This window comes from Nomascus leucogenys, chromosome 2, assembly GCF_006542625.1.
Source record: "Nomascus leucogenys isolate Asia chromosome 2, Asia_NLE_v1, whole genome shotgun sequence".
Lineage (NCBI taxonomy): Eukaryota > Metazoa > Chordata > Mammalia > Primates > Hylobatidae > Nomascus > Nomascus leucogenys.
The window spans coordinates 131056075-131083122 of NC_044382.1; the positions used below are offsets into that span (position 1 = coordinate 131056075).

The 27048-nt window shown below is 45.8% G+C and overlaps 1 protein-coding gene and 1 long non-coding RNA gene across 2 annotated transcripts in view; one reads left to right on the forward strand and one right to left on the reverse strand.

The window, feature by feature from the left end:
- Positions 1 to 2188: 2188 nt before the first annotated feature.
- LOC115837558 lies at positions 2189 to 6237 on the reverse strand. Its single transcript, XR_004032570.1, has 2 exons — positions 5990 to 6237; positions 2189 to 3918 (listed from the first exon to the last, which is right to left on the reverse strand). It is a non-coding gene; the product is annotated as an uncharacterized LOC115837558 (long non-coding RNA).
- The window catches only part of PRDM6 (PR/SET domain 6), a 98631-nt gene continuing 76754 nt past the window's right edge, over positions 5172 to 27048 (forward strand). The window contains exons 1-3 of the mRNA XM_030823615.1: positions 5172 to 5438; positions 5918 to 6527; positions 15694 to 16001. Of these exons, the coding sequence (XP_030679475.1) occupies positions 5933 to 6527; positions 15694 to 16001 (903 nt within the window). The 5' untranslated portion in view covers positions 5172 to 5438; positions 5918 to 5932. The remainder of the gene's footprint in view (positions 5439 to 5917; positions 6528 to 15693; positions 16002 to 27048) is intronic.

The window sequence follows — 27048 nt, forward strand, 5'->3', positions numbered from 1 at the left end:
CCAGGGATTCATAATGGACTGTAGAGCCTTTCACCTCAAGGTCAGTAGGTCAAATCCAAATCAGGCCTGAGGTGGCTGAGAGGCATCGTTTGAGTGGCAGCTGTTGGGTGACCAGGGTGAAAGGAGCTGGAGGCTTCAGCTGCATTTCAAGTAACGTGAACAGGTGCTGTCTGCCAGGGTCCTGGTGGAGGATGAAAGAGAGTGGTCACAAATCGCCTGGGCTTGGTCTCCCATACCCAGAGGCCATTTTTGACCTGGCAAAGTGAGGAGCTGAACTTCCAAGTACTTTTGTAAGAGGAGGAAAGCTGAGGGAAGGACATGTCTAAATTGCCAAGGCCTCAGAAGAGGAGGGTATGTCAGATGAATGGCGAGGCGCCTGCTGCATCACCTGAGGCCAGAGCTGGCTTCTGCGTGCTAAGCATTTCACTGCCTTCTACCTCCTCTGCCTCACTCCCCGCACCCTTTCTTTCCAATGGTGGCTGGCACTGTCTTCTGTCACTAAGTAAGGATGAACAAGTGAAGATGCAAAGGGATCAACGGGCAGACTGCAGTGATTAAAATAAATGGTGAGGGTTTTCCAGTTTTTAGTTGTGCAATGCATTTTACACCCTGCACATCTTAGACTCACAGCATGCAGGAGTGGGGTATAAAATATGTAATAGGGTGGGGGGTCAGAATTCGGTAGCTGCTTCATAAAAGCTTAGGACAGAACACTGCATTTGTCCTGCCTCTTCTTTGGACTGTTGAAGAAATTGAGGTCCAGATAGTTGGAGGTCGGTCACTGTGTCAGGGTCTAAGTTACCAGCAAGTTAGGCGACTCCAATTGATGAGAACAGTCAATGGAGGTATTGAAAGGGTATAGAGTAGTACACAGCAGCTTACAGGAAGCAAGTGTGGCCAGTAGCGAGGAGGCAAATCCTTGACAGTTCTTCAGGAGAGGCCCCTTCTACTGCTTTAGCCACTGGCTACAGGTGAAGGTAGGGAATATCCTGCTCTGGACAGAAAACTGGCATCTTCTTGCTTCAAGTCTCTATTTAAATTTCACTTTCTAAGAGAAGCTTTCCCTGGCCACTATATGTAAAACAGTAACTCCTTCCACCTACATGCACTCCCTTTCCCTCTATCCTTTATTGCTTTCCATAGCACTTATTCCCATCTGACCATTACTAATTTGTTACTTACTATTTCCTTTCAGTCTCTGCCTCCAAGCCCCTTCTCCATGATCCCATTTCTGAGGGGTGGAGTGTCCTCCAAAAGTTGCCTGTGCCCTTAGGAGAGGAGGTTCCCTTAGATTCCAAGTCTGGGCAAGTTTCAAAGCTCCTCCCTTGGGAACCTCATAGGGCTAGGGGTGGGGTCCTGTTTTTTTCTCAGAGCTTTCCCCTTTTGCCTGCAATCCAAGATCCTCAGAGAGAAGGCCCTTCCCTGGTCCCAAACCATGGAGGAAAGGAGCTTTCTAAACAAGCGAATGAACAGGTATGGAAGGAAAAAGGGCCACCGCAGGCCAGAATCTCTGTGCTGTTTAGATACCAAATTTTCAACAAGTTTTTGCTGGCAGGCTCAAGGGACCTGTCTGCTAATACGGCTTAGCAAAGATTCCTCCTAGCTATATCCAGCCTTTCTCTCTCCATTTTTCTTTTTCTCCTCCCGCCCCACTCCTTTCACCTGCAGCCCACCCCCCATCCCCATCCATTTCCTAGGAAAATAAATCTCCGGGAGGAGGCAGGAAGAGTGGATCTCAGCGAACCCTTCTGAATAAATGTCTATATTAATGAATTATTAACTCAGCCACCCGTGACCTTAAACCTAGAAGCAGGAGCACCCAGGGCAGAGCGGAAAGCTGCTGAATCCTTTATTGGAGTCCTGTCAAAGGCAACCGACCATTTGTTCCACTCCCCCATCAAGAAAAAATAATATGAAAGGCAAACTTTTGAATTGTATGTCAAACGAAATCAGATAGAGGGTCTCCTGGACAGAACCCCCTTCTGCTGCTTCCTCCCTACCCCAGCCCCCAGCTCCATCCTTCCCCTCCCAGCTCAGGGTACAATGGGCTTCCCAAGGATAATTTTCGGGGCGAAAATGCCCGAGAAAATGATGAATTTGGGTAATTTATCGATCCTGGCTCTTCTTCCCACTTGTTTTATTTTAGAGGTCATTAATCAATGAAGAAAAACACCACCGTGTCCCCCCGTTTGCCTTTAATACACTCAGGCTCCTTATTTATTCCTCTGGAACAAATTCCCAGCAAATATTCACCCATCGATTTGGGAGCGATGGGTTTTTATAAAGGTTTGATCGCTTTCTAAGTGGTCGAAGTGATTTGTTTCCGCGGTCTTCTCAGTATTGAAGGGGGTGGGGAAGCGGATTTGAGGGGGTGCATGTCCTTGCCGTCGGTGGGCTCACTTTCTAAAAACTACTGAGATGTGCCAGGGTGGCCGTGACCAAGCGGGCCCAGGGTCAACTGTGTGAGAGGGAAGCGCCCCTCAGAGGGCGCGCAGCGTCGGGGGTCCAGCTTTCGCCGCTGCGCGCCCTTGTGCGCACCAGGGGAGGATGACGCCGACCCCGCCTCAGCCGAGCTCTGCGGGCATCCCGGAAGCCGCGGTGGAGGCAGGGGCCCCGCCCGGCGCCGTGAGCCTGCTGGGGAGGCGCAGGGGAGGTCCAGACTCCTAGTCTATTCCCTTCCAGACCTTTTCGTTCGCTCCTGGACCTTCAGGGCTCTCCCTCAAACTTTCTCCTGCCCCCTTCACGGGAGGTCCCTGTACCCTCTGGGCCTTAGGGTCCTGTAAGCCTCGGGGTCGACTTGTGCCCGGGGTGGGTGGGGCGGAAGCTTGAATCGGATAACCCAGGTACGCCACCTGTAGACGTAGTGGGCGAGGGGGACCTCGCTACCTTCTCAGCTTCTTCCCTGGCCCCCGCAGCGAGGGGAACCAAATCTCTCCCATGGTACCCCCTCTGGCGTCAGTCTGGACGGAGTGGCTACAGGTTTGACTAGGGTGAGCAGAAGATGCACTTGGCACCTTACCGAACGGTGTTTGAATCCGCCTCCATTACTCATTAATGGCGTGACCTTAGGCAACCCATCCAAACTTTCCGAACCTCAGCGGTCCCCGTCTACAATATGGGGGTTAATGATAATGCCTTCTCCGCATGGTTGCTAGGTGGATTAAATGGACATAAAGCGCCTACCCGCGCCCGGCACGTCCAAAGCTCTCATTAACAGGTCAGCTAATCTTATTACGAGAGGAACCCTCCCTCCTCCGCTTCCCAGAGTGTGCGCGGCATGAGGCCACGGAAGCAGCTGCTGCAACTAGCATTTCAAAATCCGGAGACTTTCTAATGGTGGCAGGCGGTGAAGGGGTAGGGGGGAGGCGGGGTTCGGACAGGTAGAGGTAGGTTCTTTGGGACTTCCAGTCTTGGGGACCAAGCGCTTGGAAGTAGCTGGGTTTGGGCAGAAACAAGAAGGCAGATGACGGGACCGCTGCCGGAGTCTGGACTTCCATCCCTGGAGCTCACTGTCTCTCCCAGGGAACAGAGGCGTGTCCTGGTTTCTCAGAAATGAACCAGGAGAGTGTGAGAAAGAGCATTTGTTTCTTCTCCCGTGGCCCGACAAGGCACTCTTCGGCAGTTCTGCGAGCAGATTAATTGAAACGGGCCTGGAACTTCATCCTCTCCTCCCGATGGAGTTGCTGGAGGTCTGCGGACACTGCCTGGTTAGCCTCCGGGACCACAGCGCCGTGGGTTTTCCCTCGTGGTGTCTGCCTTAAACTTGGGTGCTATCAATCTATCCAACAATGACGGATGACCTTGTCATAACGACGCCAGTCAAAACATTTTCGGTCTAACTCTGTTCCAACCAACATCGAAGCATCCTGAATGAGACCCGGATGAAGTCTAAATAGCACGTTTCCCAGGCTCAGACAACTTGATTGGTGGGAAGAGAAAAAGAAACAAGCAGAAATCAGGGAAGAATGGCTATTAATTGTTCAGACTGGCAAGTGCTAAATAAGTTAGGTTGTTTGGAGAAAGATAAATGCCGTTTCTTCTCTCTGCGGTATAGCCAGAACCCGGGCGATGGGAAAGTACCTCCTGAGTCGGTCATTTTCACACACCCTGCCTGTTTCCTCTACCATCTACTACCGAAAATGCCAGAAAGAGCTGAGGGGCAAGTGCCTAATTCGTGGGTGCGAGACTGCATCGAAGGGCTGCCCTGGCACAAAGTCTGGGGAGAGGGCATGGTGGAGGTGGGGATGCACTCCCACCCTGCCCCTCTAACACCGGGTTTTGGGTAGAGAAACCTATGCGTGACCTCCTGGGGCAGCCGCAGGCAGCTGACTGCAAACAGCCTCGCCCGTGTCCCGGAGCAGTTGTGCCACCAGACGTAATACTGGATACTTGTCTCCGGGCTCCAACAAAGAGAGGGAAAGAGCCCTCCAGAAGACAACCCGAGAGGGGGTCAGCAGAGCGCTGGGTGGTGTGCAGACTCCATTGCAGCCGCCTCCCAGCCCCACGGCCAAGCTTAAGTCCCTCCAGGACCAGCTGCTCTCGGTCCCAGAACCCTCGGTCCCACGCCTCCCTGCACCGACAAGCCTCCCTCCTGGGCTGCAGAGGGTTTCACTGCAGCACGCAACCCGTCCCCCTCCGCCCCCAACTTTTCTCCCCGGAGGATTTATGTTAGAGGTTGCGTGGCGGGCGAGTGGACTCTGGCACCCAGAAGCACTCCAGGAAAAACTGAGCCGGGCGAAAGCGCAAACCCTGACGGCGCGGGCTTGCTCCAGCGCGGACACCACAGCGTGTGCGGAGATGCATTCCGGTTGCCGCGTTTCCACTGCTTTCAAGATCAGGGCACTGAGCTGGGACCCAGAAAAGACATATCATGGGCAGAAAGAGACAACAGGCTAGCGGCAGACGTCACGCCAAAAAAACGGGGGATGGGAGGGCGGAGGAGTTTGTGCGGGAAAGGCGCTCTGGCGGTGCGGGTCGGGACGAGTTAGAACTTCCTTTTTCCCTCTCCCCTCCCCTTCTTCTGGCCTGCCTCCCCTCCCCCCTCCGTTCTCTCCCTCTCTCTCTCTCTCTCTCTCACACACACACACACACACACACACACACACACACACACACACACACACTCTTGTATTTTGTGCTGTCGTAAAACCCACGTGTCCAGCCGGGAGGCTGCCAGAGCGTGGAGCCAAGAAGCCAGGACGCGGCAGCGGCCAAGCGCAGCAGCCGACGGCGGTTGAGTCGGGCGCCCAGATCCGCCCGCGCTCTCGCGCCCTCCGCGGGCCTCTCAATTTTCTCGCTCGCAGGTCGGGAGCGTTCCGGGCGGCACAATCTCTAGGACTCTCCTCCCGCTCTGGTCAGGGGCATGTAGCGCACCCAGGGCGCACCCGCAAGCTCACCGAGACACCAGCACGCACCCACCGGCAGCAGCGAGTTTTCAGGTAAGGTGAGGCTCGTCTGGGACTTAGAGTCTAGGGCTTGGTAAATAGGAAGGTTGGTGGTCCTAGGTTGGGGGCGTGGGGCGAGACTGTCCTGCCTCCTGGCGCCTGAGGCCAACGCGGCTCGGGCGCTGCGCCACCCCGGCTCGGGTCGGCTCCGGGCGCTGGCTGAGGGCGGGGGCTGCGTCCTGCAGCCGAGTTCTACGGGGCAGCGCCCTCCTGTCGGGCCCCAGCATTGCTGGATGGGAGCTGGACGCTGCGATCGGGGAGGCAGAGCAGGGTGCACACAGCTCCCTCTGTGCGGCGCCGCAGCTTCGGAGTAAACTTTGCGCCCAAGCGGAGTTGGGAAGAGGGAGCCGCGGAACCGGGCGGCCGCCGGCTGAACCACCGGCTCGGGCACTTTCTCCAGGGTCCCAGCGGCCCTCTTCCCGGCCCCTTTCGCCCATCTCACGCGCCCCCTCTTCCCTGCCCTCTGCCCCCAGTTCGAGGCGCCGGACATGCTGAAGCCCGGAGACCCCGGCGGTTCGGCCTTCCTCAAAGTGGACCCAGCCTACCTGCAGCACTGGCAGCAACTCTTCCCTCACGGCGGCGCCGGCCCGCTCAAGGGCAGCGGCGTCGCGGGTCCCCTGAGCGCGCCGCAGCCTCTTCAGCCGCCGCCGCCGCCCCCGCCGCCCCCGGAGCGCGCTGAGCCTCCGCCAGACAGCCTGCGCCCGCGGCCCGCCTCTCTCTCCTCCGCCTCGTCCACCCCGGCTTCCTCCTCCACCTCCGCCTCCTCCGCCTCCTCCTGCGCTGCTGCAGCCGCTGCCGCCGCACTGGCTGGTCTCTCGGCCCTGCCGGTGTCGCAGCTGCCGGTGTTCGCGCCTCTAGCCGCCGCTACCGTCGCCGCCGAGCCGCTGCCCCCCAAGGAACTGTGCCTCGGCGCCGCCTCCGGCCCCGGGCCCGCCAAGTGCGGTGGCGGCGGCGGCGGCGGCGGGGATGGCCGGGGCGCCCCGCGCTTCCGCTGCAGCGCAGAGGAGCTGGACTATTACCTGTATGGCCAGCAGCGCATGGAGATCATCCCGCTCAACCAGCACACCAGCGACCCCAACAACCGTACGTAGCCGCAGCCCGCGCGCTGTCTCCCGGGGCGCCGGCGCCGGCGGGCGCGGGCGCCTGTCAGGGAGGCGGGTCGGATAGGAGTGACACGGGGCCGGGGGGGCGGGGGGAGCAGCTGGTCCTGGCCGCTGGCCCCCGCCTCCCCGATCTCTGTGACAAAAGTTTTCTGGCGTTGGAGAAGGAAAGAGAACGGATGAGACTGCCGGTGGCCCTTTGGGGTTCCCTCTCCCTCCCTCTCCTCACCTGCTTCACAGTCCCAAGTGTTTGGGTCCGGAGTCTACCGTGGACCCGGCCTAACAGACCTCTGCCCTCCCGCCGGACAGTGCCCGGGGCCAGGCGGGTACTGGCATCGTGTGACAAGGGGTGTCTGGGACCGGCCCTGCCTGGCCCTAGCCGGGACGAGGGAGGGACCCTCAGCGTTTCTGGGGAGCACGCAGACCAGGGCTTGTTTTTGCTACTCTCCACCCCACCCCTGGAGGGGTCATTTTCGGGCCGCGGGGTTGTGGGGGATCCGGTCGGGAGCTGTTCGCTGGCCAGGCCTCACTGGAGTAGGAATTTTAGATGAAACTGAGTCTGTTTCTCCTTGAAGGCGGGCAGTATTCTTAGATCTACTATTCATTTAAAAAGAAGGAAAAGAAAAAAAAATGACTGCTACTTACTGAGAAGAAAATTTCTATTCTCCGCCGATTCCGCTGATCCCGCTTTATCCGCGCACCTTTGACCCCGCAAACATTCATAACCCATGTTGGTTTATGTATTTATTTTTAGAAATTAGGGTGACCGTAATTTAGTGAAAGACGCTTACTCTCCTCTTCCTCCAAGTTAATAGCAAATGCCTAACTAAACATCAGAATTCCTGTAGCTTCGGTTTCTGTATTCACAATTTGAAACGCTTATCACAAGTACAGTTCCATTTGGCGGTTTTGAAGCAAAACTCTAAATGAAGATCAAGCAATATGTACTGCTTTATACCTGCTTCTTTTTGATAATTTCAGAAGTTATACTGTGTTTACACCTATACTGTGTTGGGAGTGTTAAACGTGCTCCCAGAGACTTCTGGAGATAACATTAAAGTGTGTTAAGAGCGTCAGATTGAAAGCAATACAGGATTTGAAAGATCAGCATTCATTCAGCTATTCATCTCATTCCTTCGTCTGGCTTCTGAATGAGTAAAGTTAATTAAAAACATTTTTTTTATTCAATTTTGAATAAGTTGCTTCTTGCAAAATGTCTACCGCTCTGTGAACTTCTTAATTCGTTGTAAAAGCAAAATAAATTCAGTTATAGCTTTTTAAAGGATTCCCCAAGTCGTTGATTTGATGAAAAAAACCACTGGGCAACTGCCTCGTGGTTGAGGTTTATGAATATTTTCATTATGTTGGACATAGTTGTGATGGAGATAATAATTACCAACAAAAAGAGCAGTCGTATTTACTTTTTTCTTTATAAAGTTTGAGAGTAAAGCACTGGCTTAAAATAGTGGTTTCAATTCTAATTTTGCTGTGCAGTTGAGAAGACTTGTATTTCAGAGTTTCAGAAAGTTTTACAAAGTTATACTCTCCCAACAGATTTCAAAAAATACTTATCTCCTACTGAATTTCTTGAATGTGTGTTTTTGAAGCAAATATTTTAAATTATGAAATAAAAAGATTTTTAAACTACCTTGGAAAAGGTATGTCTTACTGCTAAGTGAAATATAGCCATTGCAGGCTGAGAATGCTTCATCAATCTTGCAATTTCACTTCTGAATTAAATATATGCTAGAGAAGTCACCAGCAGTACACCCCAAATCCCTGGCTGTGTGCTGAGCTCCTGTACTGTTTACAATGCAGTCTGGAAAATTAATACGTTTTCACCAGAGAAAACAGACTAATCCGAGAAAGAATTAGGATAGATTCCTAATTAATATATGGGTATTGAACCAGTTTATTGCCTGGGTAACTTTTTTCTCTGGTTGGAGAAAATAAATTACAATTTTATTTAAATGATTTATATTGTGTTAATCTTCTGGTATCTCCTTTTGAGCCAACTGGATTGTTTCAGTGTGTGAAGTGCAGGGGAAAAGACAGAAGGGAAAGAAAATTAGATTGTCCTATTAGAGTTACACCCCACGTTGCTCACTAATTAAAGGGCAATTGAGAAAGAAAATAGAAAGCTGAGATAGCACTGTGTAATGCTGGGAGACGAGATCTCCCATTCTTTGAGGAACTTCTCTGGACAAGCAAGCTTAGGCACTCATTTGAAGCCATGGGATGTACTTTTACAAAGATGAAACGTGATTGAGTTTAATCTAAGTAGGGGCTTAAAACAAGTCAGAAATGCAAATACTGGGAAACTCGTTTCCTTTGGCAGGGGAAGTTGGCATAATGGTTATTGAAAGGCTGTGAAAAACAGAAGCTTCTCCTCATTCTCGAGTTGCATGTGAATGGGGGTGGAGTGAAAGGAAGGGTGGGGGCGGAGGGAAGCTCCTATTAATTTATCATGTATAGATTTCCCTAGTTTTTCTTTTAGTTTTTTTTGCCATCTCGCTCTAAAAGAATTCTGTGAAGTGACCACTTAACATTGCTTCATTTTGTCATTTCATACTTAAAAGGATAGATATTGAGTTGTTTTCTCTTTTTCTCACAAGGAGAAATAAAAAGTGCGGGATGTGGGGGTGCCTCCTTACTTCTGCCTTCCCTTTAGCAAAGTAACTTTTTGCCTAGGATCAGCAATACATATCATTGCTCTGTAAGAAAAGAACTTAGGAACACTAGTTTCAGCTTGAAACTTTATTGGCATCTATGGCAAATGTCACAGTGATGGGGCTTGTAGCTCTCTTTCGTTCCAAAAGATTTTAAAACAGCAGAAACTGCAAGCTACCCGAGTGAGCTTTTCCAGTATATTCCTAACTCCGTATCAATTTACCCTGTGACTGAAGTACACTTTCCACCGAAGCTCTGAATGCTTTGCTGCTGCTGCTGCTGCCTTCTCTTAAAAATCAAGTGGTGCCTCCTGCGATATAAATGGGGGGATGGGGCCCTTCCTTCCCCGTCTAATATGACTGCCCTCATTTGCTGCGGGGCTCCTCAAGCCATTGATTTAGTCAGGCTCCATCGGAGTGGCCTCTTCCCGGGTTCTGGGAGCTGGGGCGTTGCCTGCTCTTGAAAAGTAGAGAGAGACAGTCACAGGGCGCGCCTGGCGTTTCTGAGGAGCATCCCGGCTGTTCTCTCAGCACAGCCCATTAGTTTTTCATGCCTTTTTTGTAAAGATGTGCTTCCCTAGCACCTGGGAGGGAGGCGGGAACTGAGCCACTTTGGGTGTCTCGGGGGAGAGTTGGACCACTTTGCAAATTCCCCAGTTGGGGGGAGGGGTCTCTGTCACCTCCCGATTTACTGGAACCCTCCTGCGCAGGGAACAGTGCTGGAAACAGCGCCGATGTGCACGGGTGTGGGAGCGGGGCTTGAGGCTTCCTTGTTGGGAACGCCAGGCTTTCCAAGGGTTTAGGAGAGGGGCTGGGGAGAGAAAAGAGAGTCTGGGCCTAACACTGGTTTGTCCGGTTGCTTGCTAAGGGGTCAAGGAAAGAGACAAAGGAGGGAGAGTGTTTTCTGACCTTCCCTAATCCCTTCCCACCCAGGTGGAAAACGTAGGTCTTGTTTGGGCAACTTCGAGCCCAGTGGCACACCAGCAGGCTTTTCGTGCAACCGAGAAACATCCACTGCGCCCCTTCTGCCCTGCGCCTCCTCTATCAGACCAGCGAGCGCCTTAGATTGCAGACCTGGTCCGGGTGGGAGGGAGCTTTGGCTTCAGTGCGTGGGCTTTTGTGTTTTTCTCTCTCTCTCCCTCTTCTCTTTCTCTCTCTCTCTCTCTCTCTCTCTCTGTCTCTCTCTCGCATGTGTGCAAGCCCAGCCTCATCCCGTAACACACATGATTTAGCTATTTTACATCTTTCGTTATCTAGCGCCCTGAAACCGAACATAGAGCCATATATTAGATTGAGGTTAGAAGAGGTGGCGACTGTTTATTCAAGGTGATAAAATGGTCCATCAGCAGTAATCTCCATCGATATGTGCCACCAGGAGATGAAGGATGAGGGGACAAGCCACAATTAATTGCCCTATAGTTTTGTAGGAGAGAGTGGAGCCAGCCCAGACCCGCTTCGATCTCCTCTCGCGGCTCCTATTCATCATCTCCGCATTGTATATGGCAGCCTTGCAGGGGCAGGGGCCGGAGAGGTTTATCTCTGCGCAATATTCTATCACCCTTACAAACTGGCGCTCCCATTTAATTTATTAATACAGTCATCGGAAGACAAATAAGACCCACATTTTCTCCCTCCCACGTTCTTGCCCTCTTCCTTTTGTCTCTCCCTCTTGGTCCCAGGGCCAAGCCCGCAGCCAGGCAGGGCAGAGAACGCCCAGAGCTTTTGCGATTCGCGGGGAGGTTTAAACTCGCGTAGAGGGAGAGTTCCTGAGAGAATTCCCAGGAGCTGGGCCGCCCCGCAGGGTCGAGACTGAAATCAATTGGCTCCCCTTCCGGCGGCCAGGCAAACCTGCCTCGCCTCTGGATCTGCTTCTAGACCCGCTCCCGGGGCTTGGAAGACCCCTGCCGGGTAGAGGAGGAGGGCCGGGTGGGTGGCGGGGTGCAGTGGGGACGTCGGATCGTGGGTGGTGTCGGCGGCCACGCCTCATGTTAGAAGAGAGCCTTTCTTGGGCAGGAGCGGGGTGGGACCTTCAAAACTCAGCCTTCGGCGCTGAGGCCTGGGCGCCTCACCCCTCCCATCGCTCCCTTTCAGCCATCTCATCTAGCCTATGGCTCGAGAAGGCAGTGAGGGGACCGCAGGCTGGAGCCCCGGGGGCGTGAACCCCACGCGGGAGGTTCGGGCCCGATGCTCTGCCTGCCCGCCCTCTTCCCGGCTCCCCAGCCCCCACGCCCCTCCCCGCCTAGGGCGCACGCGGCACTGCCAGCAGGCGGCACTCCCGGGTCCTCGTCACCGGGCTGGGATCGAAGGGCGCCGGCCCCTCAGGTCTCGGCCTGCGGGACTGCCGCGACCTTGGCGGCGGTAGGGGAGGATTTACAACCCGGGTAGGTAGTGGCGCCCAGGCGGGGAAGCAGGCTTTTCACCTACTCCTTGGTTTCCTATATACAGGGCGGGTGAGAGCCAAAGAAGGCCTCGGGCAGGTACTGGGGAGTGAAGATGTGGTATAGCTTGCGCTCCGCTCCCCGTGCGCCTACACATGACTGTTGGCCTCTCAGCACACCAAAAGCCCGGAAGCGTTTTATATTTCACCTTTCCTAGACCGAGAAGTGAAATTCCAGAAAAGAAAACCATGGCCTGCTTTGCCGCCTTTACCTTAAAATAGATATATTGTAAAGATCTATTGCACTTTAAAGGCATTGAAACAATACAGAGGGATAGGAAATGCAGAGTGAAAGTCTGCTCTTAACTGCACTTGGCCTGGCCTTCTGATGCCAGTAGGCGAACAAGTCTGTAACCTAATGACAGCACCTTCCTTTACTCAGAGACCCTTAGACAGGAGCACTGACAGATTTATTCAAGATAGAAGAGGAACCATGGTCTCTTATATTACCTAATGCTAAAATGGCATTTCAAAGTGTGTTGCTTAGAGCATATGAAAGTATCTCTCAAAAATGTAAAAAATTCTTTATGAATAACAATTACGAACTTGTACAAAAACTCTTCCCTTGATTTTAAGAGAAAGTATGAACATTTACTTGCTTCCTTGTTAGGAACCTAAGGAGTTGTATTATGTATTGCTTGGCCTGGAATGCTCTGTGTGTGTATATATAATATAATGACATATATTATATACCTTTATACATAGTTTGGCCCTCTCATATAGCCTGCTTCTCTTTCAAACCTTTTCATGTAGGTGTTTATACTCTGCTAGAATGTTTGTCTTCTTGAGCATATTTGTCAATCTCAAGAAATGTTACTTGTTTTTAATATCCTCGAGTTACCCTGAGACTCAGACGTAAGTTAGAACCCAAATGTTTCAGCTGGGGGGATTTTGTGTATTAAAAAATAACATTGGAATATAACACGTATCTTGATGGCAGTTGGTCAACTTTTCTGGCAGAATATTTTGATATAGCATGAAGTGGTTCACAAATTAAGAAGACCCCTGTTGGGTAGGCTAATTAAAGTTGATTGACTTTGTCTAGCCTGCTGTGGACCTAACACTCAGATACTCTTCTAGATATTGGGAGAGCCTCAGTTTTTCACTCTTCGTAGTAGCATAATGTTACTATTTTTTCAACTCTTTATGGAGACAAATGAAACAATAAGTTGAAGACAGCTTTAGAGGGCTTCTTGGAGAAAGGCCTTAGCCACAGTTTTATTATCATGCATTACAAATATTAGAAGTGTGCTTTTTGTCTATGGAGGTAGTGGCTGGAGTTGGTACCTATGCTGATGTCGTTGATGGGATGACACGTGTGGAGAAACATGTTGGAAGTTGACAATCTCTGGTACGGGCTGCTAGGGAATGAAAACTAAACACTCTTGCTTCTCACCATTTGCATCATTGAGTCAAGCAGAAAAAAACAATCAGTTAAGCAACTCCCTGGGGTGACTTATTTCTATTTCCATGGGCGTATTGCCTTTGCTTATTGTCATTTGCTTGTAGCTATTTTTGCAAAGGTGCTGAAAGGCTGTCTCTGAAGTCAGACAGTAACATTCAAAATTATAGACATTATCTATGTATTTTCCTATCCAATCTCTTACTTTAATGTCCGAAAACACAAGAGTGTGGGAAAGAGAGAAACCTCTATAACGCAATCATGCTACAGCAATTTTCATGGCCCCCGAAGTTACTTCAGTGAAATATTTCAATTCAATTGAGTCATGAGTTTGAATGTTAAATTCTCCCACCTTTCATTAGTCTTTTAAAAATCTCTGGGTTTAGAGGCCTTGCAGTCAGGCAGCCTTGATTGTGAATCCTTTCTCTGCCACTTTCTAGCTTCTGGTTCTTGGTGGAGTAATAGTGCTTGGGAATTGCTTTATCTGCAGAATGGGAATCATGATACTTAGATAATATGCTGGTTGTTGGTTCCAGACAGGTGTCTGACACATGGTATGCACTGTAATTGTGTTTATTGTCTGTCATGTAATTCCCAAAATGTCTCGAAGTTTTTATTTTCACAATCAATAAGCTTGAGAGGGTGTGTAAAGTGTGTGTGTTTCAGAGGGGTTGACATATGGATAAGTGTGAGAATACTCCCATCCAGGCCCTGGGGTCAAAAGCAGAGTCTGGAAGAATTTTAACAATAGTTTGTGTTGCTGGCAGAGGAGGGACAGAAGAGGGCCTTTGTGCGAGGGAGGACCAGCGGCATGGACACTTCTCTACTTTCCGAAACAAGTTGTTGCTTTTCACCTCAGAGGTCTGGGGACATTTCTGAGAAGCTTGCAGCCCTCATTCTTCCAGCTCTCTTGGGAGGGGTGGAGGAGTAGCTGCTGACTGAGGCAAAGGTTTGGCTGTCTAGAGCCCCCTCGAGTGAGACAGGAGGTTACATAGTCAGCCCTCCTTTGCTCTGAAGCAAATGGCAAATCGAGGGCTCCGTTACCATGCTGGGTTGCAATTAGGTGTTCCTGACACAAACGTTTCATACAGACTCACAAGTTTCTTGGGCATTTCGGCCATTTCAGCGCAGATAGGGCACATCCAGGGTGATCCACCAGGCCTGGCTGCGGCCAAGGCTGGCGGCAGGTACCCGGGTGCCCCGAGGGCCACCGGCCGCCCCGCGCTGGCGCATCCACGGGTGGCCAGCTTTCACCATGTCTGCCAGGCGGGACTCGCCAGGTGTCAGGCTCAGTGCCATAAGCCTGACACTTGCGCGGGGTCGCCGTGGCTCCTCAGGGAAGCTGGGCCAAGGAGGCTGGGTCACGCCGGCGGGCGCCGAGGCCACCTTCTCGGGGCAGGCCCTCCGCGCTGAGGCGCAGACACGGCGGCTCCTCCAGGCCCATTAATAACCCGGAGGGCGCTGCGATCCGACAGCGCAGTCGCCACAGGCTCTATTTCCCGTGGCCGCCTGCCCCCTTCCAGCCCAGTTCGAGTGGAGGGATACTGGGCGCCCACTACCGCCCGGCCCGGCGGGTGGGGGTCCCTCTAGCGCAGGCTGCTTTGGAGAGTGTCGGAGAGAGACAGCTTCATCTACAGCTTCACCCATTGTATAGCACAACAGAATCGCATTTAGCCTGGAGAACAGCCGTCGGGGCAGGAGTTGGTGCCTTCGCTAACAATTACGCTGATCGTTAAATTGGCTATTCGTTTCTTTCCAGGGTCTAGGGAGAGTGTGCACACCAAACCCTCCAGAACAGCACCCCCGTTCCCCACCCCGCCCCACCTGTCCCCGCCCTGCTTCAGTGCCTGGAGGGAGAACTGACTGGTCGCTTGAGGGACCCCAGTGCGGGCGCGCCCTTGGAGTCCTGGGGCTGCGGCTCCTGCCCTACCGGGCTGCAGGCTTGCTCTGCCCTGTCCCGTGGCGTTTGGGAGGCAGTCGAGGAAGCCTCCGAGTCTCTGGGTCGAAGGAAGTGCGAATGGCACCCGCGATAGACTGGTCGTCTCCCCCACCCCGCCCCGTCTGGTGATTTTAAATGTCTCCTGTGTAATTGTAAAAAGAGGAAAGCTAAATACCCAGACGACCAGTATAGAATCTCTTCGAGATAGCAGATTGGGCAAGAGACGGGCTTTTTTTCGCAATGTAAGGATAAACACATCCTGAAACTCCAGATAGAAACCTCAGGAATGGGCGAGAGGGTCAGAAGGAACGAGAGACAGTAGGGAAGAGAGAGAGAGAAAGAGAGACAGAGACAGAGGGAGAGATGCAGAGAGACTGAAACGGGAAGAAGACTCCTGGAACTGTAGGTTCCGTAGAGAGCGGACATGCTATCTGCACCCAGATCCGAAGGCTTTTTGGGGAGCCTGGAGTCCTGGCCCGGTACCAGGCAGATCTGGGTGCGGCGAATTCCAAGGGAGCGGCGCGGGTTCTCTTCTCCTCCTCCTCTGAGTTGCTTCGGTGCCCCCAAGGCATCACCTTCCTCGAAGGTGGCTTACCCAGGCGGGCGGTGATGCTGTTATCTCGGGAGTTTACTCAAAGATGGGCTGCTCGGAGCGGCTGGATTAACCCGCTCCCTTCCCTTCCTCCTTCTTATCTCCCGCAGGTTGCGACATGTGCGCGGACAACCGCAACGGCGAGTGCCCTATGCATGGGCCACTGCACTCGCTGCGCCGGCTCGTGGGCACCAGCAGCGCTGCGGCCGCCGCGCCCCCGCCGGAGCTGCCGGAGTGGCTGCGGGACCTGCCTCGCGAGGTGTGCCTCTGCACCAGTACTGTGCCCGGCCTGGCCTACGGCATCTGCGCGGCGCAGAGGATCCAGCAAGGCACCTGGATTGGACCTTTCCAAGGCGTGCTTCTGCCCCCAGAGAAGGTGCAGGCAGGCGCCGTGAGGAACACGCAGCATCTCTGGGAGGTAAGTGGCCGGCTGCACAGCGCCTCCCCACCGAGCAGGAGCCTTGGCCAGCAGGGAGCATTGGCCGGCAGGGAGCCTGGCCTTTGGCGGTGGCAACTGCGAAGAGAGCCTCCCTTGGCCCCCAGAGGGTAGCGGAGAATAGATGTCTCAGGTCCTGTAGATGCCTGGTGTCTGAAGCACCTGCAGTAAGGAGGCTGACAGAGCTGGGACTGACACAATAGCAACCCAGCCAGGGAAACAGCCTACAGGTGTCTGAAGACAGAGTCACTTTAACCTGCCTCCGTTCCAGCTGGAATGGATTTCACCCTTGGTCTCTCTGAATTTTGAGAAAAAGAGAAAACAGCTGAGGAGATGGAGCAGAGGAGGGTGGGCATTAGAATGTTTGAGCTGGGTGATCTTTATGTCCCATTCCAAGCACTTCCAGTGTGTTTCTGTGTAGTGAGCAGAAAGGAACAGAAGCATAGAGGGGAGGAAGGAAAGGCTGGCCCCTTTTCTCACATAAAAACGATTTTGTCAGTGTTAAACGTGAGAGATCACATGTTTCACAACTTTTAAAGGGCCCAAAGTAAGCAAATTATATTGGGAATCAAAGGGCCCAAAATAAGCAAATTATATTGGGAATCAGAAATCACAAATTCTGCTGCTTCTCTGACGAACGGAAATTATGTAATCTTCATCAAGATGGAAAATCACAACATGGGAACACTGTGAGCACTTTGGTGTAACCCAATTGAGGATAATACTTTAACGGCACAATCTTACCTGAAGCAATTATTTAAAAATAACCTATTTGAAAAATGTCAGCCTGAGGTTTCTCCCGAAACGTCGTGGTGGATTATTGAGGTTCACTTCTGAAGAGATAGATGCTTATCATTAGGTCATTCCCCTACCAATCTTAGCCACCTCCATCCATGGAAAGTTGTTTATGTAATACAAGATGCCAGAAGTCATACCCTTAAACAATATGTAAATCTGACTAACTGGGCAAGTGGTATAATAAAGTGGGAATAGTTAGAAAATAAAGTTTCTTAAATGCCAGGGGTCAAGTTGACATGAACCCCTGGGCTCCATTAATGCATCATTTCTGCAAGAGATTGCCTCTCATACTTGGCTTGCTGGCCTGTCAAAATGATCTTTTTCACTGTGAGCTGACTTATATTCACTAAATAAAGCTCATGGGACTCATTAATCCACTCAAATTTTCAATGAGTGCCCACTCTGGCCAGCACTATATTAGGCCATGGAGATACAGTGTGAAAAACAGACCTGGTATCCAGAACCCTCCTGTGACTGTTGGGGATGGGGTCCTGAGGCCTGTGTCTGCAAAGCCTCTTTTGAAGAGGAGGAGCTGAGCATATGAGTCTACAGGCCAGCAGCCCAAAATGAGGACGTGGAAGCCAATGAACTACCTACCCTATAGTTATCTGCTGGAGTGCCCCAGCTCAAAGCATCTGGTTTGGAAACATTTTGGTTTTTGTTTCTGACTAATGAATTGTAACCTCCAATGTGGTTTAAAGTTTATAAAACACTTTTAGGTACTTCTCATGTTCCAGTGGTGTTAGTAGGAACTCTAATATCATATAGTTAAAGGTCTGCCAACATTTTTCTAAGAAAATCGTACAGCAATTGTTCAATAGTACAAATTTACTCTACCTGAAAATGTTAAAACTGAACACTATTATATTGCCGTTTGATGCCTATCTGTTTTTAGAGTGCCAGGGGACAAAGACATAAACATGAAAAAAAATCTCATAGTTCATTGTGGGTTCCCCCCCCCTCCAGAAGGCTTTGAATGATTGGGATGTTGGCAGGAGGCCACTACACATATAGACTATAACAATGCATATTAACACTGAAAACTATGAAACCTTTCTTTTCTACCTTTACTTGTACTTGATGACGTTAAAATTTTGTTGTAGTAAAGAGACTGGGGAATTTAGTCAGTGTTTTACTTTTTCTTGATACTTCAGTAGACATAAAGTGAATTTTATCTATTGTTCAGGGCATGTGAGTTGAGTGTGCTGGGATGGTTCTTATAGTTGGTTCTCTGTTAGAAAAAAGACTTGCTGGGTGTATGCTTGGATGATCTACAGGATCCAACTCCTAAATTCAGGACATAATCTATTTTTTTTTTATTATCTGTAACAACAGTTAGAATAAGGTACATTTGGGAATTGAAGGGATTTAAAAACTTCAGCCATACAAAATGTGTCAGTCTCCTGGGAGATCACATGAAATGCGACTAACTGGGGCCAGGTAACTGAGTGCCAATATCCATTTGTAAAATAAAATACTTACTTTATAAAATATGTTTCAGATTTTTATTAGCATAATGATTTTTAAGATATAGAGTATGAGTTAAAAATCTTTAAGCATTATGATTTATTTTTATGAAAGATGACTGTTTGAATTGTTACATTTATAATACAATATTCCAAATGTTAGATTGTTCCTTAAATTTAGTTCTTTCTTTCAAAGCTAAATTTTATTCTGAAATTTAAAAAATCATCATATTATTCATATTAGAATCAGTAAGTGGAATACATTGTAGGTCTATCGGAAATGTTTGGCAATAATTGTTTAATGACTCATGTAATAATTATCCATTTCAAAAACTTATTCTTTTAGATGGCTTCCAGAATAGCAAGTCAACAAAGTGTATTAAAAAAATTAAAAGCAGTTGAATCATGATTATTTTATTTTAAAATGCAACTGTAATCATTTGTCTTCCTCACATTTTTTCAAGTCATTTGCTGATGAAGAAATGTCTTTTTATTTCAAGTTCAATACTCAGGTCCTGATGGATCTTACCAGGGTTACTTATCTTTATTTCAGTACAATAAATGGATTGCTAATCTTTTCCCGTCACTGTTTCCAAGTAGATGATGGATTTTTGTTTCAGTTTACAGTTCATTGTTTTTAGTATGGTTGTACTTTATTATACACATGAAGCCTTATTACAGAAACAATCAGATTCACCTTAGTTCCTCCTTTTATTTAATCATTAAAAGCTCTATTTTCTTTGTAGAAAAATGACTTTTTGTTATTTAATATATATCAGCCATGGAGAGCTTGTTTGGTTTGTAAACATGCAATCATTTTTTTAGTTAATATTTTCTTTGTGTATAATCACAGTTCTTCAAAATACAGCAATTTAAAGGAAGTTAAATATCATTTCATTATATTCGATACGTTTTGACTCTTCTGGGTATTTATGGGAAATTCCAAGAGAGTTTTTTCTTTCTTTTTTTGCAATAAGACAAGGTAATTTTTTATTTTTTATAGTTTAAGAAGATTACAAGCTGAAAGCCAAATAATTAGTCATTTATTTTTGCCAGTTTCTTTTAGAATCAGAATTTTAATGTGTTTTTTAAACAATAATAAATTCAGATACTTTAAAACAAAACATTACAGGGTGCATCAGACAATGACTTGCCTTGGTTATATATATTTATTCCAAGACTTGGATGCATAATACATTTCTAGCTATTTGGACATAATATGAAATAAAATCTTTCTCAATGTTTTCCAAAGAAAACAATCTTTCTCAGCAATTAGGTCTTATTGATGAGAATGAGATAATTTTATCCTAATGTGTTTTCCAATAAAGAAGTGAAAAGGCACATTTGATTCCAACATTTATGAAAACATTATCTCAATTATTAATGTGCCCCCTTTCCCTTGAGATAAATTAATCTAGTTGCACATGGTTTCCTCTTTCTGCTTAACATCAGAATTTAATATGACTGGACCTGAGGAATGTACCCAGTGTATACTTAAAATTCTACTGGAATAAAATACGGAAGTTTAAAATAAGGTTACACTTTAAGATAGGCTAGAATTACTCAGGCCTTTCAACTCAGTGTCTGACTTGACAAGAAATTTTAGCAAGAATGTCAAAATAAATTGCACTTATTTTCACCCTAGAAAAATTATCCTGCTAATTGAAATAATGTAGTGACTTGTTAGTAATACTGTTAAGATACTAGAAAGGGCTTTAATTTTACAGAACCTGTCTTCTCTTTGCCTGAGTAAATTTGAGTGTCTCGTTTTCATTTGCACTATGTGGAAACCTTCATTATTTTTCTTCAGAAAATCAAGGGGAATAACATAATGTGAGCCTTTTTGTGATTTGGTTTTGTGCCATAATATTTTAGACTTAATAAGAGTTTTGCTGTTAAGCAAATGGTCTATTTTTCATCATTACTGCTTAGCTTAAGTCAAAATATATTAATGAAAACCAATATTAAAAATATATTACACATTGCTAAATGTTTATATTTCAGAACCATCATAGGTAATTGCTTCTAGAAGAAAATGAATTGATTTCATATTTTAAATATATTATGTATGTTTCTATAAATGACTCAATTTCATATATACAGTACTGTACCCACTTAGATGTATTTAGATGTTGAAACAATTATTTTAAATTAATCATTTTCAATTAAATTAGAATCATTTAAAAGTTGTCCCTGTGATAGTACTGTAATTATGTATTCCATATTCTGCTTTATAGACTTTGGCTCATTTTGGCGTGATTCACCAAAACACTAGGGGATAGAATTATGTGGCTGTCGCAGTTTTATTGAAGTAAAAATCATGTTTTTCAGCAATTCATCATTTAATATAGTAGTCTGCCTGTCAGTTTGGTTTTGAATATGTCAAATTTGTGAAATTCAAATAATTTCTCCTTAAAAATAAACCATAGTAATGCTACTATTATGTTTTAAATTATGCAGAGTAACAGCTGGTGTATCTCTCTGGCTTTGCCTCATTTGATTTGAAGATGTCTTTTATAGTGGTGCCCATTTGATAGAGTGTGAGCATTTTGTAGTTTTACATAAACTGTAAAACCATCTGCCACCTCTTGGAATGGTTTCCAGCATTGTGTTAAAAGTCAAAACTTAGTACTTTAAGTTGCTTTGAAAATGTCCATTTAAAGTTCTGGTCCTTTTGGTTTATGTATCATGCTGCACAGTACCACCCTTGGTTTTCTAAGTCCGAGAATAATTCTGCTTTAAAAAAAATTATAACAGCCATTTGGACATTCTCACATTAGTGAGGTTTAATCCCAACAAGTATGTGACACTACAGTGCTTTAGCTGCAGATACTTTATAAAGACTGATGAGTTCTGTATCCACAGGATTCTTTTTCTCATTAGTTCAGTTTATCTATTTTTACAAATTGCTTCTTTTATCAATAGCATTTTGTCAATATGAAGAAAATAATTCACAAATATTTACTGGCCCATAACTGCATATTTTCTTACACCATGTAATTTTTTTTCTTTTCCCACACTGACTTAAAAGTAAGGTGTAAAAAGGGAAATCAGAACCTCAGAGGTTAGTGGGTAAATGAAACCTGCCCTCCCCAGTCACTGCCTGGCAGCAAGTGATCTGATGGAAATGTCATACCATAACACTGGTCCCAAGAAGCCTGCAGGGGAATCTTCTTATTTCACTGTGTAAATTAAAGCAGTTTTAATTTGAGAATGTCTATTGTGTTACCCAGAAATCACTTACAGTTGTAGTATGATATGGATTAAAAATTGTTGTGATTGAATATGAAAAACTACACATTACTCAGCTGGGGAATATGCCTACAATATCAAAGTCCTCTTGTCTCAGAAGATGGATTTAATACACTGGTAGTATGGGAAAAACCATTTGCTATTCTAAAGAACCCTATGTGTAGAACAACTATGAGCCTGCCTCCTTCGTTCTTTTTCTTTCATTCTTTTTTAGGATCGTATATACCCCAAGATTTCATTAGTTCAGACATTCCTTGTATATTTACACAAGAAATACAGACTTCTGTATAAGTACTTAGCATAAAAGCCAGAGAAGCCAGAGCAGAATATACTTTTCCTTGTAAGCATTTGCCACTTCACTCAGATAAGTTACAGAATTCCATTATCCAAATTGTTACACATGTGTGACAGAGGTTGACCTTTCGTCATGTCAATCCTTTTTTGTGTAGGCCTCAGGCTCCAGCCTAATGGCTCAAACCCTGATTTACTCACTGTAATAAGGGCAGGAGGTCGAGCAATTGTCAGGCTGCCTGTTCGTACTCTTCTTGGAGCCTGGTTGAAGGCTGTTAACACAAAGCTTTTCAAAGTGAATTTACAACCAGCACCACTGACAGAGGCCAATCAGTGCACCATAAATGTCAGGTTAGTGAGATTGAGCAGTAAGTAAAGTACTGACAGCACACTATTGGCTGGAATCAATTGGCCAAGGTTTAACTGAGAAGAGCAATCTATGTGTGGTGGGCTTAGGGAAAGAGCATAGTGTGCAGCCTGGGTTTTCAGGTAGACTCCATAGATTTACTGGTTAGTGGGAGCATAAGGGTTGGGACATCACACATTTGCTTCAGCGCATCCAGCATCATCCATGTTGATGTGATGCACAATGTGGGAGTTCAGTGTGGCCGGGCCTCCTGACTCTGAGGCTTGGTGGTAAAAAATGGCGCAGCATTAGACAAAAAGGAGAGAGAGAGGAAAACTATTACAGTACGAGGCTGTCAGAACTGGGAGACACATCCAGTACATTACTGTTCAATGACAGGTAATTTGTTCAAATTCCAAAACTGTAACAGGGATTTCCACAAAGATGCAGACACAAATAAGCTTGCTCTTTTGCTCTTCCAAAGGCTCAGCAGTGCGAAACTTTCATGGAAGTCACTAATGAGTAATTATGGGTTGAGGGTCTGAATATCCATGAGATGTGGTTTCCCCACCAGACGGAATGTTTTTATCATTTTGTGTAATGACAGCCTGGACAACAATTCATTTAGCTTCGAAGGCATCAGCATTAAAATAGAGGAATCCATTAAAATGCTGTATGCAAGGATTTATAAATTAGGCAATTTCCTTGATTATTGCAATCATTTACAAAATTGATCGTTCCAGTGTGGTATAGACAGATTTCAGCAATGATCATTGACAACAAGCACATTCCCTGATACCTATAGCTGCTGGTCACTAAACCAGGTTACTCTTCCCCTCACCCTGCTGTTCTTGGTCTCAAGGTCAGGTGGACTTTTCAAGGAATCTTACAATTATGAAATTTCATTTGTCTTCAGAGGAGACCCACCTAGGCTGTGAGAGCAGGTGCAGATTGTTTTAAAGGTTACATCATTGTTTTTGGACTTGAATCATACTTTTGGGGGAAGGTTTTGATCATACTTATAGGCTTCAAATCAGTAGCACAGATTTTGATATGATGCCAATTTAAAAGGAAATAATTTTTGCAAATGGCAGCTGTAAATATTTGTTTGATTGCAGATCTAAAATTCAATAATGTATTTTATTTGTTGGTACTTAGAGTTCTAATTATCCAACAGATATATTGTGGAATCACTGGATTTTAGGTCAATTAATTCTAGAAGGCCTAATATATTGTTACAAGTGTGAAATGCTCAAAATGCTGCAGGTTTTCCTATACAAGAACATACACACATCAAGTTCACTTGGTGCTTTATCACTAACCACAAACCACAGAGATGCTTTGATTCCTGAAATATCAGAAATGGGCATGCCACATGTATCTGCAGGGCTCTTTCCAATGAAAGCTAGCCATGTGGTTTATGCTTAGTACAAAATAACTGACTTTGAGACATTTGTTTTTAATCACCCTTTTGTTTTCAGTCATCCTTTTCTCCCTTTAAGACTTTAACACAAACTGGGACTTGTAAAATAACAACACTTTAGAAAATTGTTTAACACAGTGTTGGGAATACAAACAATTTTTGTTCTGATTTTTGTCCTGTTTGTGAATACATAGTAATTTGATCTCAAGGTATTTCTTTGTTTAAAAGGGGAAATGTTATATTTCAGGAAGTCCAGTGGTTTGGTGGCACCTTGCCTTTATTTGCTAATGTTGCCTAAGTCAGAAGTTCGTTTTCATTTTTAGTTAGTTGTAAAACTGACTACTTAGAAATTTAGTAAAAATGTAATATTTTCAGTCAGTGTCTTGATATTATCTCCTCATTTTTAATTAATTTTTTTTCACAGCATTTCTGTTTTCTGTTAGGACTTAAAAGCTGCGTTGTCAGCTCTGACTTGGGTGAACTGTGATGAGGCACTCAGTATAACACATGCTTTTCCCAGTGCCCCTGTACATTTATTTAATAAACCAAAATCTACAGCATGCAATTGTGAAATAATGATATGGGATTTGGCCCATTTTATTAAAATGAACAGTGTTTTTCGCTGTCTGTGGTCATTTTAAATTAAAACTGCCTCAGATAATGAAGTGTCTTTTATAGAAACATCCAGTGTAATCTAATTCAGTAGAAACGTCTTAAGTGCTTTTTAATTGGAATCAAATTAAATGTAATCAAGTCATGTTTTCAGTGTCTTGTAAAGCAGCAAGAGCTAAATATTGTTAGCACACCTGGGAATATTAATGTTTATCACAAAAGAACAGCATTAAATTACGAGATATCCACGTATACTTCAAAATGGTAGATAGCTCCTAAACAAATTCAAGGTTAGAATACAATGCTTTTGGAACCTGTTGTGTTTGTCCCAAACTAATATTAAAATTTATTTATGATATTAAAATACACAAATAGTTTCCGGGGGTGAGAGTCCTGAAAAATATTGGGCTGCTAAGGAAAGCACTTAATTTCAATTTATTGCAATTAATTGCAGAGTAAAATTTGACCCAGATAATCCACAAAGTGGAAAATCTCAAAACTAAGCTTAAAAAGTGGAAATTAATTTTTATATTACAAATAATTAATGTGCTCATTAGAAATTTGAACTATATAAGGGTATAAAGCAGTGGTAACCATTGTTGATGGTTTTCATAATAGGTTTTTGAGACATGATTATATAATATAATATGGATTTATTTCATTGAGTCACAGTTTTGGTAAAAGATATTTGCACTATCTCTTTGATACTGCAAAACATCTTGGAAATTGCAACCAATGGCACTGTTTTCACAGGGTTCCAGTAAATGTTTAAATTTGGCTCACCCATGAATAGATTTTCATTTTGTCTAGTCTTATCCTCTCCACTCTGTATTCTCCTGGTGGAAAATTTTATTAACAGCCTGCAGACCCTTCTGATATTATAAAAACACTTCTACCAATATCTTCATAGCACGTGTCTTTAATAAAAACAAAGCGTTTCTGGGGTCTATGAGGAGATTATAATGGTCCTCAGAAAAGGAAGGAGAAAATTTCCGTTTCCTTTTTATACATGAAAGTGTTAACAAAAAAAGGATCAAGTATCTTTGAAATGCTTTTTAAAGTAGGGAGACATTAATTTATCTAGTTGTGGTGAGACATTAGTGAAACAACTTAATTTCTTTATACCTCTTTTTTCCCCACATGTGAAGGAGAGTAATATTGATGGCTATGTAAATTACAGAGAAAATATTGATGACTTTTGTGTAGTAATTGAGATTTTCCCCCATTTTTCAGTTCAATTTTAATGGTAAATTTTGTCTCTAGAGGACTCTGCACATAGATATAAAGAGTATCATTATTTATTTGATAAAACAAAAGATTGTATGTATTAATGGTAGCCATGATACATCGTTTGGATTTGATTACTTACTAAAAAAATCAAGTTTAAGTAATATTTCCATGTAAATTTACTTAGCAATGCTTACAAATAAAAAATAATTATGTACTAAAGGGATACCATGTAATATGGACGTTAAAAAAAAAACCCATTGGATGACTCTCATTTTTAAAACTGTGTTTTTAATGGAGGGCAACAAGGATGACTACAAAGGTTGGCACATTTATGTTTCCTAAATGTACATGATTTCAGTAAGCAAAATGCTAGCTGAAAATCCTCACAACAAAAAACCGACTTGCAAGATGAAAATGTGAGAATTACTTAGTAACATCCAGAAAAATCATAAGGAAGCCCTAACATGTGAAGGCTTTTTGACTATGGACCTCAAATCAGGAGCAATTCATTAGGTAGGTTTGACACTGGATATTGAATTCTGAATGGAAGATCATCTCAGTGTCCAGCATATTGTGACCTGTCCATAAATATTAAATGACAACAAATCAACATAGTGGCATATTTGGCACTGTCTGTAAAAATGTGTGTGCAGCCATATGTGTACCTGTGAATACAGACATAACAGTATATCATGCAAATTCTGAATATATCTCACTGTTGACCCTGTGAAAAGCAAGAATTCCAAGTGACACTCTGCAGTTAGAAATTTTAGATGAAAGAATAAACATAATTGCCGAAACATGTCATAAAGAACAACAATTTTGACTAAAATTAATATTTTTCCTAATATATATTTATCTCATATTAATCATTTCTTTCTTTTTTTTTTTTGAGATGGAGTCTCTCTCTTTCACCCAGGCTGGAGTGCAGTGGCACAATCCTGGCTCACTGCAACGTCCGCCTCCCAGGTTCAAGTGATTCTTCCTTCTCAGCCTCCCGAGTAGCTGGGATTACAGGCGTCTGCCACCACGCCTGGTTAATTTTTGTATATTTAGTAGAGATGGGGTTTGACCATGTGGGCCAGGTTGGTTTCAAACTCCTGACCTCTAGTGATCCACCAGCCTCCCAAAGTGTGGGATTACAGGCGTGAGCCAACACGCCTGGCCTACTTTTTTTCTTTTTTTTTTTTTTTTTGAGACAGAGTTTCACTCTTGTTGCCCAGGCCGGAGTGTAATGGCACAGTCTTGGCTCACCGCAACCTCCGCCTCCCGGGTGCAAGCTATTCTCCTGCCTCAGCCTCCTGAGTAGCTGGGATTACAGGCATGCGCCACTAGGCCCAGTTTATTCTGTATTTTTAGTAGAGACGGGGTTTCTCCATGTTGGTCAGGCTGGTCTCGAACTCCCGACCTCAGTGATCCGCCCACCTTGGCTTCCCAAAGTGCTGGGATTACAGGCATGAGCCACCACGTCCAGCAGTTTTTACTTTTATGGCAACCTAAGCAGGGGTGATATTCAAACTATGTCACGACCAATCCAGGTTAGTCCCTGAGCCTCACATAATCCTAGATTCCCACAGTTAATATCTGTGCCCCATGATCTGCATATCAGCT